At 40.3% G+C, this 19467-nt stretch overlaps 1 protein-coding gene across 2 annotated transcripts in view; it reads right to left on the bottom strand.

Annotated features, from left to right (window-relative positions):
* The window catches only part of slc4a1ap (solute carrier family 4 member 1 adaptor protein), a 132446-nt gene that overhangs the window by 80551 nt on the left and 32428 nt on the right, over positions 1-19467 (bottom strand). For both annotated transcript variants that reach the window (XM_059645183.1, XM_059645182.1), the window contains exons 5-7: positions 12800-12860; positions 11959-12098; positions 1431-1591 (exon numbers count right to left, since the gene is read on the bottom strand). In XM_059645183.1, the coding sequence (XP_059501166.1) occupies positions 1431-1591; positions 11959-12098; positions 12800-12860 (362 nt within the window). The remainder of the gene's footprint in view (positions 1-1430; positions 1592-11958; positions 12099-12799; positions 12861-19467) is intronic.

The raw sequence follows: 19467 nt of genomic DNA, 5'->3' as shown, positions 1-19467 counted from the left end.
TGGGTTCAAGTCCAATGTGAGATGCAGTGAGTTTCCGGGGCTCTTGTAGTGCAGTGGTAATATCCCAACTTAAAGACAGGGGGTCAGATTCAAGTCCCATCTGTTCCAGATGTGTGAAATAACATCTCTGAACAAGTTCATTAGAAAACAGGTCAAAAAAAATGAAAACAAGACTGGAAAACCCTTGTGGTGCCATGGTAATCTCTCTACCTCTGAGTAGGAGGACTGGGTTCAAGTCCCAGCTGCTTCAGAGGTATGCCAAAACATCTCTGAACAGGTTGATTTCTGCACTGGAGATTGGTCATAACATCCTTGGACAGGGTGGGTTAAAGAAAAATACCCAAAATCCAGACTGATGTTCCACTCTCTAATTGCAGACCCTCGACGTCACTTATGGGGTACATATTACGCAGTAGTCGTGTCCTTATCTCCAGTCTGAAAGACCTGGGTTGATGTCCCACTTGTATCTCCAAACAAGTTGAGTTAAAAAATAGTCAAGATTAGCTAAATGAGAACTGCCCAGGCTAGCAGGTCCATGAGCAGGAGGTTCTCACACATTTCTAATACCAGTAGTTCTGTATGAACTTCTGTATGAATAATTATTGTTTTCTTGGATTTATGCTCGCTTTTGAATTACTTTCATCATTTTCTTCATTTGTTAAGCCAGCAGATATGGCCATTCCAAGTTAAGATTCAACCACATTGGTCTGCGTCAGAAGTCATATGCAGTCAGACCAGGGAAGGTTGGCAAACTTATTTCTCTGCAAGACATTAATGAACCAAATCTGCTTTTATGACAATTGACAGTGTTTACCATGAGGCTCGCTTTTAATTCCAGATTATTTTCTACTCTGGGCCTCTATGTATAAAGCCAAGGGTCCTCAAAACCTTTAAAACAATCTTTTAAGCTTGTTCTACCACCCTCAAAAACACATTTCTGCAACCCTTTTAAAGTTGTACACTTCATATTTCCTCTCCTTACTCTTCACAGTTCGGTAACAAGAAAACACATTAAAAGTATTCAAAGGTAAATCTATGACTGATATCAAAAAATAAATTTATAAATAAATTTATGAATGATATCTTTAAGCTAAAAGTAATCAATGGACGGTTAAGGAGAAAGCATCCCATAATGTTTTGAGTTATGTAGATACTGCGGATGAGCGAATTGGAGGCTCTTTCTGGATGAATGAACCAAGATCAATGAAGGCCTTCCTACTTTTTCAAACAGGATAATCTCATGTATTATCCCGTGAGAAGTCTCCACCATTGCTGCAATGAACTCAGTGCCAAAGTTGTACAATATAACATGGGAGCAATGTTTCCCATGATAATTTTTGTTTGAGGAACCCTTGAACGCACGTCCTCCAGAAAATTACGTTCTTTCTATGGTGAGCATATAATTGAAAATAAAACTTTGAAATTCTTACCAATGAGTCATAAGTTTCCACTTTCTCCTCTACTTTTCCTGCCTTCTTCATTCGGTTCAGTCTTTTCTTTTCGATAGCTCCTGTCCGATCTAAGAAAGTATCTTCATCACTGTCATAGAAGTCCTCCGCTTCCCAGTTTTTAGATTTCCGTTTCCGCGAAACTGGTAAGGAAATAAATAGTCAGGCTTTACTAAAGAGGAATAATGGGGTGGCCGTTTAAGTTTTGGAACACAAAAACAATTACAGACCTTTCAACAAATGATGAAAGTACTTCCCTCCGAATCAATATCACTAAATGTTATGTCTGTGTGCCTGTTGTAGTGCTGCAGTGTCTTTGAAAAGGGCTCTAGCAGTTCATCAGCAAATAGGGTATCAGAGTTCTTTCTGCCGATTACGCTGTGCTGAGCAATGTCCATCGGTTCAGTTGTTTCTGCTGACTCTTTATCCAGAGGTGACAGCTGAACATCACTTAGTCTCCCCATTTGTAGCGTGCTAATCTTATTGCACACATAATGCTAACATTTCAATTCTAAATGTGTGTACAATGACATAGCTCGAATCAAGTAGACAACAGTGGCGTAATGGCAATGCCACTAGTTGAAAAATCCAGAAGCTCAGACTAATATTTGGGGTCATGAGTTCAAAACCTTCGTAAAGACCCATTTGGTGTATTAATCCCCTTTAGTAAAGGAAATCTGCTATCCTTCCCTGGTATGGACAACACAGGGCCCCTGACCTATTTCAATGACTATGAAACACTGTTATCTATCTTGATGGAAGAAAGCTTTCATTCACTCATTGGGAGTTAATAGTCAAAATATCTTGATTTGTATTCTGTAATATATTATTGGAAGAACGACTCAAGGTCAATAATGTATTGGACACAACTATCCCCAATTGTCCCTCCTAACGCAATGAATCAAACTAGAGTACTATTAGATGAGAATCATTATTTTTTGGTATGCTATGGTGATTTACTGAGGCAAGCAGAACGATCAAATGGGGCAATATTGTGCACAAGGCGGCATTCGCAAAGTCTCCAAAGGGTAATCGGAGGGTGGTTAATGAGAGTATGGATTTTTATTTTGTTATTCACTTGTGGGACCTGGGTACGCTGGCTGGGTCAGCATCTATTGGACGTCCCTAGTTGCTCTTGAAAAGGTGGTATGAACTGCCTTCTTGAATTGCTTCAGTCCATGTGCTGTAGGTAGACTTATAATGCCACTAGGGAGGAAATTCCAGGGTTTTGACCTATGCACACTGAAGAAACAGTGATCCTTTTCCAAGTCAGGATAGTGAGTTCCTTGAGGGGAATCTGGAAGTGGTGGAGTTCTCATGAGTTTGCTGCACTTGTCTTTCTGGATGTCAGTGGTTTTGGTTTGGAAGATCATGCCTAAGAATCTTTGGTGAATTTCTGCAGTCCAACCTGTAGATGGCAATACTGCTGCCACTGAGTAGGGGGATGGAGAGAGTGGATGTGATCCCAATCAAGTGGGTTCCATGTCCTGGATGGTGACAAGCATCCTGAGCGTTGTTGGAGCCTCACTCATCCAGGCAAGTGGGGAGAATTCCAAAACAAGAATTGTGTCCCTTGTAGATTGTGCACAGGCTCTGGAGATTTACTTACTGTAGTATTCCCAGATTCTGAGCTGTTTTAGCTAGAGTATTTATCTGGCTGTTTGAACTCAGTATCTGGTCAATGGTAACCCCCAAGATGTTCATAGTGGGAGATTCAGTGACAGTAACACCATTGATCATCAAAGACAATGGTTAGATTAACTTATATCAAAGATGGTCATTGTGTAGTATTTTTCTGACACTGGAAGTATTACTTGCCACATTTCAGCTTAAACCTGAAAACTGTGCAGATCTTGCTGGAATTAGACAAGAACTACTTCAGTATCAGGGATTCATGAACAGAGCTGATTACTGTGCAATCATCAGAGAACAATACTATTTCTGATGTTACAGTGGAGACAATTTCATTGACGAAACAACTAACGATGGCTGGGAGAAGGAAACTACCATTAACTTATTTGACTGGAAAGGAGGAAAAAAAGATTTACAAGGATGTTACCAAGACAGTTTCAGTTGTAAGGACAGGCTAGATTGGCTGGAACATTTTCTCTGGAGTGCAGAAGGCTGAGGGGTGATCATATAAAGGTTTATAAAATCACTAGAGGCATAGATAAGGTGAAGAGCCAATGCCCTTTCCCCGGGGTAGGGAATCTCCAAATCCAGAAGGCATAGGTTTAAGGTGAAAGGGGAAAGAATTAAGAAGGACAGAAGCAGCAAGCTTTTTCACACAAAGGGTGGCGCATGTATGGTACTAGCTGCCAGAGAAAGTGGTTGAGGCAAGTACAATTATGACACTTAAAAAGCATTTGGACAGATATACATTTGAGAAAGGGTTAGAGAGATATTGGCCAAATACAGGAAAACGGGACTGGTTCAGTTTAGGAAATCTGGTTGGCCTGGGCAAGTTAGGCTGAAGGGCCTGTTTCCATGCTGTACGGCTCTGTAACTCCTGCAGAAATGTCGTGGAGCTGAGATGACTGTTGTCTAACAACTGCAACCATCTTCCTAAGTGCCATGCATGACTCCAACCAGCAAAGAGTTTCTTCCCAGACTCCCACTGACTACACGTTTGCTCGGGCTCCTTAATGTCATGCTTGGTCAAATGCAGCCTTGATGTCAAGGGCGATCAATCTCACCTCACTGATGGAATTGAGCTCTTTTGTCCATGCTTGAACTAATGAGCTGTAATGAGGTCAGGAGTTGAGTGGCCCTGGTGGAGTCCAAGTCGGACGTCATCAAGTGGGTTATTGCTGACCAAGTGCTGCTTGATATCACTGTTGATGCCACCTTGCGTCACACTACTGACGATAGAAAGACTGATGGACCAGTACGTGGCTCAGTTGGATTGCTCTGCTTTGTGCGTACAGGTCATTCCTGGGAAATTTTCCTCACTGTCGGGTAGTTGCTATGTTGTAGTTGTACTCGAACACTTTGGCTAAAGGCAAGTTAAGTCTGGGGCACAAGTCTTCAGTATTTTTACCAAAATGTTGTCAGGGCTCACAGTGCTTGTGGCATCCAGTGCCTCCACCCATTTCTTGATAACACGTGGATTAAACTGAACTGACTGAAGATTCTGGATACTGGGAGCTTCTGGACTAGGCTGAGGTGTATCATCCACTAGTACTTCCATCTGAAAATTGTCTATTGTTTAGAGAACAATAGTAGAAATTCTGTTGTACACAAGAGCACCATTCAGCTTACTGGTAGCTCAAAAGGAAACAAAGGGCCACTGTAGTGTTATATAGCAATAACATTCCAACTAGTTGGTATTGATTGTTAGCATATAGGGCTGTATATAAAATGTAGGAGGTTAAGCCCATAATTATCAACATGGCTACTCCGCTTATCTTGGGTTTAGAATGTTCTAGGCCTTAGAAACTTATTGTCCAAGAGAGATAAATCATCACATGTCTCGAGGGCCTTTCCACTGGGGTGCTAAATTCATCAATCCTGAAGCATGATGCTTGACCAAGTCCAAATGTGGTGATTATCATAGCAAGGTATAAACCAAGCACTAGGTAAACAAGGCGAAACGTTAGAATGGAAACAAATATCAGATTGTGCAGTACAGACATTACCTTGCTCATGTGCAAATGAAACAAGGGTGAGTGAGAAAAAGACATTTTCACACAGTGAGCAGGTGGATACGGAATACACCTACTGGAAATATGGTGGATACAGGCTCAGAAAGGGCGTTCAAGAGTGCATTGGATGATTATGGTGTGCAGGGATATGGGGAAAAAGGAGAAGATAAGCACTAGGTAATAGGTATTCACAAATGGGCTCCTTCTGCACTGAAAAAATTCTGTGAATCTTCCAAGATTGTTTGACTGTCACATTGTACAAAAGCTACGGGGTTGGAATTACTTCAAAACTGAATATTGATGAGTGTAGCCTTCAACACAGAGGGTTGAAAGAATGAATCAAAAAATGGATAATCCAGGTTGAATGGTCTTAATCCAATGTGATGGGTCAGTTCATGTAGTTTGAAGACTGGAATGTTGATTTAAGCTGAGTAAAGAGGTGGACAAACACCTTTTAATGTTTGGCAGCTGGGGAACACATGAAACGGACTATCCAAACTGGCAGTGCAGTAATAAAGCATCAGCACAGAATTCAAGACTGAACCGGATAGATAGTTGGCACCACCTGGTACTGGAGATTAAATTTAGGTTTGCCTACAAAGTGAGCAATCAAGTTTTCCTGGACATTCAATCATGTGTTAGGATTTTTTCATATTATTTCTTTGCCCCAAACTAAAACTAATGCGTGCAATATTTAACCGAAAATCCAACATTCTATCAGTTGATGACACCTGGCTGTGAGTGCCCTAAGAAGATGGAACATGATTGCGTCTCCTAGCAATCTATTACATATTCTTTCTACATAGCCACCCTATTCTAACCCTGGGTATTTCCCACCAATGACCAATATGTTTGAGTTATTGAATTTCACCCACTCCAGGATCATGCACAGATCAGCAATCCAAGGTGCAGCATCAGCTAGTGCTCCTGCAAGTTACCCTTGCCAGGGGATCTGCTGTCATGGCATGCTTCACTCATCTGCCTTGCATTATCCTCACACCCACTGTGGTCTATCCGCCATCAGTCCGTGACATCCGTCATCCAACAACCACTTCTCTGCTTTGCCATCTTGAAGAGATCTCTGTGGTTTATCCAATCTGATTAAATGGGACAAACACTGACATTTTCTTTCCTGGATAAAACGTAAGATTTTTTTGATCCTGTAATTTCAGGTACCCCTTCATGTCTTTGGTCTGTATTTGGGATTTTCAGAATGCATTTACATTTCACAGGTCTCTATTTCCTTCCACAAATCTTCAAGTATTGTTCATATTTCTGAGACATAAAGTTGCTAAAACATAGCATCTTAGGAGCCATTTTCTCTTGTTAAAAGCACCAATCCAATACTGCATTACTTATTGATAAACCATAAAATAAACTAATTCATAGGAATTAAAAAAACACAAAAATATTGTCCTTCTTAAATGCATTGCCTTATAATTACTTGTTAATAATTTCTTAAAGCAGAAAGCATTGAATGCATCCATTCCAAGGAGCTTTGAGGGCAACCACTCTTACTATTAGGATGAGATCATTCTGAAGTATTGTATAAAACTATGCTGTTTGGTTAAATAATTTAGGATATGTATAAAGTACAATCATAGAGATGTACAGCATGGAAACAGATCCTTCGGTCCAACTCGTCCATGCTGACCAGATATCCTAAAGTAATCTAGTCCCATTTGCCAACATTTGGCCCATATCCCTTATTCTTATTCATATACCCATCTAAATACCTGTTAAATGCTGTCATTGTACCAGCTTCCACCACTTCCGTTAGCAGTTCAATCCATATGCGCAATACCCTGTATATGAAAATGTTGCCCCTTAGGTCCCTTTCACATCTGTCACCTCTCACCTTAAACTTATGCCCTCTGGTTTTGGACTCCCCCACCCTGGGGAAAAGATCTGGTCTACGCACGCTATCTATGCCCCTCATGATTTCAAAGTTCCTTAAAGTCACCCCTTGGTCTCAGATTCTCCAGGGAAAGTAGCCCCAGCCTATTCAGCCTCTCCCTATAGCTCAAATCCTCTAGTCGTGGCAACATCATTGTAAACCTTTTCTGAACTCTTTCAAGTTTCACAACATCTTTCCTGCAGCACAGTGATGAGAATTCAACACAGTATTCCAGAAATGGCTAACCAATGCACACCCTCAACATGACATCCCAACTCCTAAACTCGAATCACTGATCAATAAAGGCAAGTGTTCCAAACACATTCTTCACTACCCTGTTCACTTGCAAATCCACTTTCAAGGAACAATGAACCTGCACTCCGAGGTCTCTTTGTTCAGTAACACTCCCCAGGACCTTACCTTTAAATATAGAAGTCCTGCCATGATTTACCTTAACAAAATGCAATTCCTCACATTTATCTTGATTAACCTCTGTCTGCCACTCCTAGGCCCATCTGATCAAGGTCCTGCTGTACTCTGAGGTAACCGTCTTAGATATCCACTGCATTGTTTCAAAACCAAACATGGAGAAACACAAATTATGTTTTCACAGCCTTCTGATATGGACGATAGATGGAGGTTTAATCTGCTTATTCTCATCCTGAGGTAGTTTATAAGTAGTTTGTTTTGATTTTTTACAGACAGCTGACAAAAAACGAACAGTGGAAATCTGAAAAAAAACAACAGTGCCAGAAATATACAGAAGGTCAACGGCCACTTCAGAAAGAAAGACTGATTGAATCTGAAGCAGAAACCAGAGTTCTTTTGAGCCAATTTTGACTAGTCTGATAATGCTTTATTACTGTTTTACTCATTCAGAATGGATATTTCTTCTTCCTGACATTTCTATACATTGAAACAAAAGGGCTAATTCACAAGTTTGTTCATTATCTTAAGAGCTCAGGTTTATGGTCTCGTCCACACCATGCTCATCTTCCTCAACTACTTCCAATTTCTATTGAGTATCCTCTCTCGCTCCTTCCTCCCACTAGGATACAAAGTTCTCAGAAATATTTTGTTACATTATAGATACTGTAAATGCAGATTGCTGCTGTTGTGACAATTCTAAGATTAGCTAGTCCATGCAGGGTGAGAATGAGATATGTCAAGAACTTCCTCCTCTCTCGTTAAAAATACACTCTGTAAAGGAACCAAGAATCTGGTCAGAACAATTCAGATCAGCAATTCTAAGTGACATAGTTGTGTTTTATTACAAGAAACTGGTGGCCAAATGCATAATGGTAAGTTTCATCCATCACTTTGGATTTACAGAACTATACATGAAAAAAGTTTCTAGACTCCTACTTGGTATATCATTTATGTAAAAAAATTGACAGAAGAATAGTAGGTTGCTGAATATGGAATTCATCCTACAAACGTGCAAGGTTAAGCAACTCAGCTGAAAATGATTTGTGGGGCAGTGTGCTAAAATTGTGCAAGGATGGCTTAATCGACTTAGATTTAGCCTGGACAGAGACCAACTAGGAAGGCACTTCCATTTCTCAACGTTTTTCAACTTTTGTTCGAAAATTGTGAATGCAATTGAAGGCAAAAGCTTTTAAAATTGCTGGCATTTTGCAGACCTTAACTACACTGTCAAAATGTCTCAAATGGGTCATGCAGGTAACAGCTTTTCAAATTTGGTGATTTTAATAGGGAAAGGTGCTAGGAATTACTGGTAATAAACTCTCAGTACATAATATTGTTTTTTTATATTTTTGCTTGCCCCGAAATCTCCTGAGACCAGACAATGTATTGATCAGAGCCAGAACGTGTCCTGTTCCTTAGCACAGATGGCTTTCATTTCCACATTGCAGTTAGGAGGTGCTTAGCTTTCTATGTTGATCCAGCAGAAAATAAGCATTAGCTCTTTCAGGAATGTCAGCAAATTACCACGTCAAACAAAATCACTCCTTGAACATCCTTTAATACTGGTAAGGTAAATAGCAAGTAAAGTGAAACTATGTGAATTTCCAAAAGAATGAGTAGGTTCCTGAGCAATGAACAACCCATCATAATCCTCACGATTGGATGAAAGCCAGGGATTTTCCATAAACAAGGTTGCTGGTTCTGCCAAGGTAACTCTGATATAGTTTAAGTGGTGTTCGTACACTCTTCTTTACCTTAATGACCCCACAATGGAATGCAACTTATTCTCACTGTGCCAGTTAATACATCCAGACTCTCCAAACTGTGACTCACTCATTTGGCCTTCTGATATTTTCACTGTACACCATTTCCCCATGAGTTTCTGTTCTGTTTTTTTCTACCCATTCTCTTTTTTTTTAAATCTCAAGTCACAGCTGTCTAAAAGGGAGACACTGACAGGTGTGAAGTGTGACATACGTACGATTCATCAGTGCTGGCACCAGAATAAATGGTGCAGGTAAAAAGGTTGTTGAACACAAATGTGTTTAATAGTCGGTGTCTGCCACAGTAGCAGAATAAATTACTGCCCTGTGCAATGAAGCTTTAAAACCACAACAATACAGGCATAATTTTATCTTTAGGACTGAAATGCTGAAGCAAGAGAAGAGAGTCGCCTTAATTCAGTTGTATAAGATAGCAGTATCCAGACTTATGTATTCAGCTCGTCTGAACTCCTTTCCCTTCCAAAAGAAAAATATTCTGCTTCTCTCACCACTACTGAAAAGGCAGTCTGCAAAACAGCCCTTCCAGCATTTAAAGCCCCTGTAAGCAATGGGAGATTTACTTGGGCTGCAGCAAAATAAAGAGAACTAATTGTAACTTAAAACCTCTTTAAAGCAAACTGCATCTGTTGCAAGAGCTTTAGGTACAGAAGAATTATATTCTGCAGCCAAGACCACACCTCAGTCACATTACACCACCTTGGCAGACAACCTTGTCAGAATACTTACTGTGTAAATTTCACTGTTTTCTATTTAACTAAAGTGAGTATCAGCCAGCCTTATCCAAATGACAAAGCAGTGTTATTAAATCCATACGGGTATACTGGGATTAGAACCATGCAGAATTATGCTCTTAATGCTCCATGCGACAATTTACTGACCTTGTCTATATCACCATGAGGGGCACCAAGTTGAGGTCAGCTATGACCCCAAAAGGGAGGAAGAGAAGAGAAAAATGTTAACAAAATTGAAGGACCGATCACATTGACAGTATCAGGTGACAAGTGCAGCAAAGCCTACCTTGATGCTGAAATCATTCCAATCTGTCTTTTATGCGTATCCTAAATAGAGTGGGGAGATTATCACAGGCAGTGGCAAGATGCCGATTGACGATCCTTATTTCTTGCACCCTTGTTAACGTGACAACATATGTCATTAACATCCAGCTTTCCACCTTACCAAACTCACGAAACAAGATAGATGCCAAAAAAAATTGACAAGGAACAGGAGAATTCAGTTTGCTGCTTGCTCCAAATGACCTTGTACACCAGGCAACCATCCAAGGCATGACCCATGGATACCAGCTAAACATGCTCCTTCTCCATGGGTACATGCACCTCCAACCAACCAATTGTTCACAACCATCCTGACAGTTGTGCTCTGGAAACACAGGCTTACATTGCAGGGCACACCATAAATAAACATTAAAGGTTCCAGAAGGGTCATTTTCAGCACAGAGTCAGGTATCCTGCCCACAGGTTGGATCGAGATCTAATTCAGGGATGCCAGTTTGCTCTCTCAATACTTCGTGCCTACTTGCATGGTGACAGCACCCCACCATTGGTAGACAATGAATCCCTCGGTGTTGCAGTGAGAAATTCACCAAAAACACTCGATGCAACTTGGACTTAGCCAAAAAGTACAAGATTCAGCTTGTAAGTTCTGGAAAGTATGAGCACAATTTGATAAAGCCATAGGATTTATAAATAGCAGGATACAATCAGAGCAGAGAAATGATGATGAATTTGTAAAACATATTGACCAAACCATAGTATACTATGAAAGTTTTGTAACACAAAGAATATTCAGGTTTTGGAGAGTCCAGAGTGAAGAATTATCAGGGTAATGGCAGCGATGAAGACAGCCTCAAGATATCTCAGGTCATTTGATCAGAATAGAGAAGGGTGAGGAAATTTAATTAAAGATTTTAAGAATAATGAAGGAATTGTCGTGCGTGTCTCTGTTTGGCTTGTCCTAGGATGGATGTGTTGTCCCAATCAAAGTAGTGACCTTCCTCATCTGTATGTAAGGATATAAGTGATAGTGGGTTATGTCGTTTTGTGGCTAGTTGATGTTCATGACGCATGAGAATTCCTAGAAGCATGGCATTCCAACCGGAACTCCGTCAACAAACACATTGATTTGGAGCCAATCTACCATCCTCTGAGAAAAAGAACAGGAAATGACATCACCAATGCAGGAAATGACATCACCAACCCAAGGAAACCTAAACAGATAAATAGAAAGCGGGACATAACATCAGCGCTTCGTTGGAGGCTCACTGATGATGTTACCTAGAATGGTGACGAAATGTCTGAAAACTAACCTTCTAACTCAGCGAGCAAACTCACATCCAGATCCATCTGTACAGTAAAATTCTATGTTCCCGAGCATTAATGTTGAACTTTGATTACTCAATCAATGCAAGAACTGAGTCTGCTTGCTTAAAATCCTTTGGATACGTTCACAACAACAAATGTCCTAATGTCTTGCATATAATTCATTTCCAATCTTTTCTCATTTCTTTTATGAATGTCCTTTCAGTAATTCATTGAGTCTTAACTGAAGCCAAAATGTTGCTGGCTTTTGAGATGGACTAACCAGTTAAGACAAAAAATGGATTTTATTATTGACACACTTTCCTTTTAACCCCTGGTGTAATTTGCTGAAATTCAGACATACAACCACTGTTAACAGTATGTATTTTAGTTCATTTTAAAGGAAACAGAGAGGAGAAGTGTAGTCTGGTTTGCACAAACCTGCTTCCAGGCGCAGAACCCCTCTGGCGTCTAGTATCTTGCAAGCCTCCAATGAACACTGAACCATGGCTTCTTTCTTTTTACCAGTGTGCGTCACTTCTGCAATAAGTTCTCTTCCTAGAGCATCCTCCACTGGGAGCCTATAAATGACAAAGGTAGTTACCTATAATTACTTCACAAGAACCAGCAAGGAAGGCGATTAAGGACTGTACAAAATTAAAAGAATAGATTATTAGAATGGCAACAGACAGTAATAAATCTGAATGCCTGAATAGATCCTGCAGTTTCTGAATTCCAGACTCAAATTAATTATCACTCTGGCACGGATCTCAACAACTGGAAGAGCTATTAGAATACCAGGAATTAGGGCTAAAATGACCAGACACTTGTACTCAAAACATTGCCTAATGTGCAAAGTCACAGTCATCCAGTTTAAATAATGAAAGCCGTATGGTTATACAATATTTAATGAATAACCAAACCATAACTGAATAAAAAGGTTTAAATTCTAATCCTTGGTCAATGCAAAATTTACTTATCTTGGGTAGATGGAACGGAGGACACTGGAATTAAGTCTAGCACCTTTGCAAGATTGAAAAGATAGAAAGATGGGATAACAAGTCTAACAATTATCCAGCCTTTGAACGTTTGGTTCTGAACAGTGCAAATACTGGATATTGAATACATGTTTCATACCCTATTGTCTGGCCCCCAAAGGAAGGACGAATGGCAGAAGTGACAGTCATACACTAGTGCCATTCTATACATGTATCAATGAAGTCAGAACTACAAAGCTGTATTTTTTAACATTTACTTTTTTTCCAGATAATATCTACTCTACCTGACTCTACAGACCCAGGTACCACAGCCACGCTCATCATACTCGTACTCCAACTCCTCACCTGTAAAGAAAAGAAAAGGAATGATAAGAAGATATTTTCAAGTTCTGGTTTTACAATGTTAATTAACAATGCACAGCTACATACCACACACTACAGAAAAGTGAGTGTGCGTTTTTGGTGGTAAATTGCAACTCTTAATTTACTTTAAAGTGTCACATATCTAATGAAGTACAGTTACTATTATGTACACAACTGCTGCATACACCAAACTATAATACACAATACAAGAATGACCAATTCAACCACTAACTTACTAGTGTGTCCTCAATCCCAGAACTGTGCTGTCAGATTGCCTATCCAAAGTTAAATTACAGATATCAAAAGCTTGTACCAACTGAACATTGGGAAGACCAAAGCATTTTATTTTTAAGCCGTCAAGAACTCCATACTTATCCCATCAATTTCATCACCTCCCTAACCATTTATTTGGTCTAAGTGGACTGAAACTCTGGCATTCTGTTTGATGGACCACAACATTATAAACCCTTTGTTGTCTCTATTTTGAAGCCTGTCACTTCACTGACAGAAACAAAATAATGTTTCTACTGGAATGCACATATAACTTGCAAACAGTACGCATTGCACATAAACTGAAGTTAAGAAGAACTGACACCACAAATGATTACCACGGCTGCCAACTTTTGATCAAAGCAAGTCAATGTATTCCTATTCAATACCTCAAAACACACCAGGCATCAGCGAACACAAATATTTCCAATGTCCTACTCTCTCAAGAAAACAGAAACAACACCTCCTAAATGTATCCATGGGGAAAATGAAGCAGTGTCAAGCTTTAATAATTAGTCTGGTCCAATTGGATTATTATCAGCTCAATTCCCCTAACACCCTTCCAAAGCAAGTGAAACAGAGAGAGGTCCCACTCACTCTCTCTAACCTGTTTCATTTATTATCACTGGCTATAGGCTTTAAGACAATGATCCTGGAATAAAAGGCAGTAAGTATTATTGGGTAAGCTAACTGCAGGAAATAAACAAGTGATTTACTTGACTCAGACATACCTAATGCAAATTGCATCAGCTAGCATATAATTTATAAAGCAGTCAGGTCAGAATACATACATTATCAGGTAGCAGCTATTCTGGGACTGTGAAAATACCACTGTAGTAATTGAAAATGCTGTTAAATATCAAGGGGAGAGGGAACAGTTTTACACCATTAAAAAACCTTTCCCACAGGGACTGAAGCTAACCTCTCTCTGCAAGACTAGCTCGAACAGCAGTATTTCTGTTAATGTGATATGCATTGAATTGCCTGCAGGACAATTTTAAATTAGGGTGCACATAAGTATGTTGGTCTTAACCCAGGTTGTTGGACAATAAGTATTTCTGGTTTTTCTCTTGACGATCAAGTGTTCTCAGGTGACTGATGGAATTGGGATCAGCAGTTTGCATGATGTGGGAAGAAAAGGTGTATGTATGTATGTGTGCATGCATGCCTGTATTTGTATGCATGCTTGCATTTATGTACATGCACGGGAGCATTTATTTTATTTTTGTAAATTTAGTATTCGAGTTGCACTTTGCTCATGCTTGTGAATTGAAGAGTTTTCCACCTTACAATCTACAGGAGGTAAATTCAGGTCAAAGCAATGCAAATCATTAGAACGCAAAGCTCTGGGATAACAATGTACAATCAGGCCAAATGTCAGACCAATGTTTTTCCTGTTTGCCATAACAACTAGTCTTGGCTAGTTGAACACGAATGTAAACATCATGCCAAATGGTGTTGAATTAGGGAGCTGTGGTATCTGCCCATTCCCAAGGTGAACAGGCTGTGGTTAAGAACGTTCATGTTATCTTGCTAATACAAGCTATACACACTTCTCTGCACTGAATGCAGTCACTCTGTAGCAAGGCAGTGCCCTAATTTTTTTTTAAGAAGAATAGTAGACCTGAGCCACAGAGGCATTCAAGTCAAAACTAGATAAGTACAAACTGGATAAGTACACTAGAGAGAAAGAAAAACATTAAAGAATAAGGTGATGGGTTTCATAATCATTGGTACAGACCTGTTGGACTAGTTAGAAAATTTCATGCAATTCTGACCCACCTTGGGGGAAGACAAGAGAATGTTTAACATGACAGAAACTGAAAATGCTAGAAATACTCAGGAGCTTAGGCAGCATCTATGGAGAGAAACAAAGTTAATTGACTGAATGTGAACCGAAATTGGCTAAGTGTCAGTTTTGGCGAGTTACATGGAATGTTTCTTTCCATGAGGGCTAACAGGCTTTCTCATGCCTTCTACCCAAATTCACCTAACTTTCCACTGCATCTCCGTGGCAGTTCACTTGTCACATTCTGCCACTGACCACAGGTAGAAATACTTGTCAGTGTTGGTACACTGTGGAATTTTTGGCCATATTTGAAAGGCAGTTGCGCACCAGGTCCAGCTCTAGGAGTCCGGAGCTGACCTTCATGGTTCATGGCATTTTCCCTGGAATTGTTAGATAAGACAAAATTGGCACCCTGCTTCGAAACAGGGACCTGGAGGCAAAGGGTCTTCATCTTCATGCAGGTCCGGCAGAAGAGACCATGACATCAAACAATGCCAGTCCCGGTTGAGGTTTTCAGCTGGGGCACTGTGGTGTCAACGGTCCACGGAGCCATTCAAAAATGTGACGCAAAGCTTCTCAAGGTTAAGTCCCACCATAGTCTATTTGCTACCACACAGAGACACACATGCACTCACACTCTGCTACTGTACTCACCTCCCATCAAGATTCATAGTCTACCAATCGCACTATTGCGTACATCTTCCATCACTTGCTTTGATGCACAGCACCATCCCCTTCTCCCACCCTTCTAACTTACTATTCTTTCTGTGCTATATACTCACTCACACAGCACATCGCATCACATTTGTCCAACAAGCACAAGCCATGTCCAGTGCATGCAATCCCTCCTTTTGTCTTATTCTAGGAGAAAATTGCCCACAACAAAGCAAATAGAATGAAGGCAGGGCATCCAACATTCAGCTTCTTGCAACTTTGGCTGAGGTCTAGGAACCGGTGGATAACCCAAATTTGAAGGGAGTAAAAGTTGGTAACAGAAAGTGGAAAAGCTACGAGTGAGAAAGACAGGAGAAATAAAGCTGAACATCAAGTATGAGATAGCAAGAGCTGCAGATCCTGGAAAAAATTTCTGAAGGCTCCCGACCAGAAACTTCAGCTTTCCTGTTCCACTGTTGCTACCTGACCAAGTGTGTTCCTCCAGCTCCACAATTTGTTATCTCTGAATATCAAGTATGTCTTGAATATGGAATTATATCAAAAAGACAAAGGTAACTGTCAGCTTTAAATCAGTAATAGAGAAAATGCTAGAATTTATCAGAAGAATGTGACAAATAGAAACTTGCACAAAAGTGGTCTTGTTAGTGTAACCTGAATGGATTTGCAAATGGAAAATCAGACCAGACATGAAAAGCTTAGGGGAGTTTTTTTTTTGCAAGATATTACTAACAAAATTGATAAAGAGGGGTTGATGAATGTAGTACATTTGGATTTCCAGAATGCTTTTAATAAGGACCCCCACAGAAAGTTAAAGGTCAGTAAAGCTAAAGCAGATGATGGGATAGTGTAGGGGGAGGGGCTTAGATTAGTTCACAGGTCGGCGCAACGTCGAGGGCCAAAGGGCCTGTTCTGTGCTGTATTGCTCTCTGTTCTATATGGGATAGAAGGTAATATAATGGCATTGATGAAGAATTCGCTAACAGGTAGAAACAGAAATTAGTTATCAATGGTTCACTCTATTGATGGCAGACTGTGGGTTACTGCGAGGATCAACACCAAATGCCCCAGCTGCTCACAATATATAATCAGTGATTTGGACGAGGAGATCAAATGTAATGTTTTATAATTTACAGATGATACCAGCCAAGGAGGAATGTCTGTTGTGAAGAGAGAAAATATTTTCAAAGCATTTGGAAAGGCTTAACGGTAGGAAAAGAACATGGAAGTTGGAAAATAAGACAGTAAGGTTTAGAAGCAGAGTATACAGCTCATCAAATCTGTTCTGCCATTCCAGGATAGGAAGAACAAACTTGAAGAGTATTTCTTAAAACGATAAGAAGTCATAAAGTTAATGGACCTTTATCACTACAGGATTTGGTGCAGGAGCAGTGAAGTCTTACTTCTTTCACCTTTACCGCATGGGTGTCCATGTAGTACTGTTGTCCTCTAAAGGGCCTTGCATTACTCAAAAGTGAAGACCCCCTCCCTCAAAGAACATACACTCTGGGTAGGGTGGTGACAATTTTCATTTGCATTGCACACTTGCTATTTGATTTGATTTGATTTATTATCATCACATGTGCTAACCAGACAAATCATACCTTACATAAGGGTAATTAGAATAGAATGCAGAATATAGGGTTACAGCTAGAGAGGTGTAGTAGAGAAAGAGCAACTCTAATACATGAGAAACCCGCTCTTGGGCTGATAAGAGTGGGAAAGAAGCTGTACTTAAATCTACTGGTGTGGGTTTTCAAACTTTTCGATGTTTTGTCAGATGGAAACGTGGAGAAAAGAGTATAACTGGGGGAGGGGGGGTTTTTGGCTATGTTGGCTGCTTTCCCAAGGCAGTGAGAAGTGTAGATAGAGTCAGTGGAAGGAAGGCTGGTTTTCATGATGGACTGGGCTGTGTTCACAACTCTCTGTAATTTCTTGCAGTTTTGGGCAAAGCAACTTCTCTTGTGCTCCATCCAGATAGGATGCTTTCTATGGTGCATCTTTAAAAACTGGTAAAAGTCATTCCATATATGGTGAATTTCGTTAGCAGTGAGAAAGAGTAGAGGCATTGGTGTGCTTTCTTGGCTGTAGCATTGACGTGGTTGGGCCAGGATAGATTGCTGGTGATATTTACTTCTGGGAACTGAAGTTCTTGACCACCTCCACCTCAACACAGGGCCGTGTCCTCCAATCCACTTCCTGAAATTGATGACCAGCTCCTGCGTTTTGCTGACGCTGAGGCACAGATTGTGTTTTTTTTAAAAACATCACAGAACTAAGCCGTCTATTTCTTTCTTGTACTCTGTCTTTTTGTTGTTTGGGACCCAACCTGTGACAGTGGTGTCATCAGCAAACTTGTAAACTGAGTTATTGTGGAATTTGGCCACATAATCTTGAGTGTATAAGGAGTGCAATAAGGGGCTGAGTACGCAGCCTTGTGGACCACTGGTGTTAAGGATTATTGTGGAGCATAACGGACGGAAACCGCAATTAAGCTTCACACATTCATTCAACACTCAGCAATTTCCCCTTATTCAACCTCCAAATGTACACATTCATTTCTCAATTGCTCTCTAAGTCAACTCCATTGGCTTTGACCTTCCCCATATTCCCACCCAATCATCTATCTGTTAATCTCCCTACACTCTCCTTCAGTCCTAGACATATTGAGACAATACCAAACATGGCAATGCAATTTCATCCCATCAAAGCCAAGGTGCTGACAAACGACGATGACCACGTCCTACTTTATCCTGTTCCCTTCTACGCCTATTGTCTCCTCCACTGCCCTTATATGTTGAGTTGATCTCTTCCTTCACAACTGTTAACCCAGCATCCTGCTTCCAACCCTACAGCTGAGTTCCCTGGCTTCACCCCTGTAGCTGTTGCCCCTGATAATCCTCACCACCGCACCCACCCCCCCCCAACCACCTTGACTTTGACTCGTTAGACTGACTGTGACCTACCCACTTGACTGACTCAAAAGGAAAGCCTTGATTGATGACTGACTAGACACTAGAGACTGACATCTGTGCAGCTCCTCGACTGACTTTCCACAACTCCCCAGACTGTTTGCACTGGACACACAGGGCTGACCATAGTCCACTCCCAATCTGTAGCAGTACGGATTCCACCCAATGTATCAGGTTGATAACCCTTCCAACTGCAAAATATTTTGCATTTGTAAACACTTTACTGCAGTCGTTCTGTAGTTGCTCTTTAGTTAATCAATTTGATAAACTGCCAGGAGACTCAGAAATAGAATAACAGTCATTTATTTGAGTGAACGCAAGAACAATCAGCCTTATCAGTCTAAGACTAAAACTCTGCAAAGTCCCACAGGTTTCTAGCTTTTATACACAATGGATAATGTACTAAATTCTTATCTGATCACTGTAAACCATATGGTCATCAGATGTCCCAATCATAGTGTACTCATTTCACACAATACATACAACAGGCATTGTTTGCATTTTACCGAAGGGCTTCTAATCTTCGCCGATTGTGTTGTCTATCCTTTGTTCGGTTTCTACACATCAACGATTCTTCAGCTTTGTCCCAGTTACTTTTACTGAAAGCATGTGTGACTGGAAATGTAACCCTTAATGACCTGAAACCACCTGAACGCCTTCAATCTTCAACTTGTGATAAAGGTAGACTAAAGGCTAAGGGAGAAATGATTGTAGAAGAGAAAATTGCTAAGAACACGCAGCTTCCCACTCATGAGTTTTAAAAAATATGGGATTGGGTTATCTCATGGTCTGTTTGTTGTATATCTTATTTGTGGAATGGTGTCTTTTCTCCTCAATTCTATAACACAATTACATTTTTTTTAAAAAAAATGTAGCCTTGACAGAG

Source organism: Stegostoma tigrinum, chromosome 4 (assembly GCF_030684315.1).
Source record: "Stegostoma tigrinum isolate sSteTig4 chromosome 4, sSteTig4.hap1, whole genome shotgun sequence".
NCBI classification, from domain to species: domain Eukaryota; kingdom Metazoa; phylum Chordata; class Chondrichthyes; order Orectolobiformes; family Stegostomatidae; genus Stegostoma; species Stegostoma tigrinum.
The sequence above is the reverse complement of the archived record's forward strand: the minus strand, read 5'-3'. Positions and strand labels throughout refer to the sequence as shown.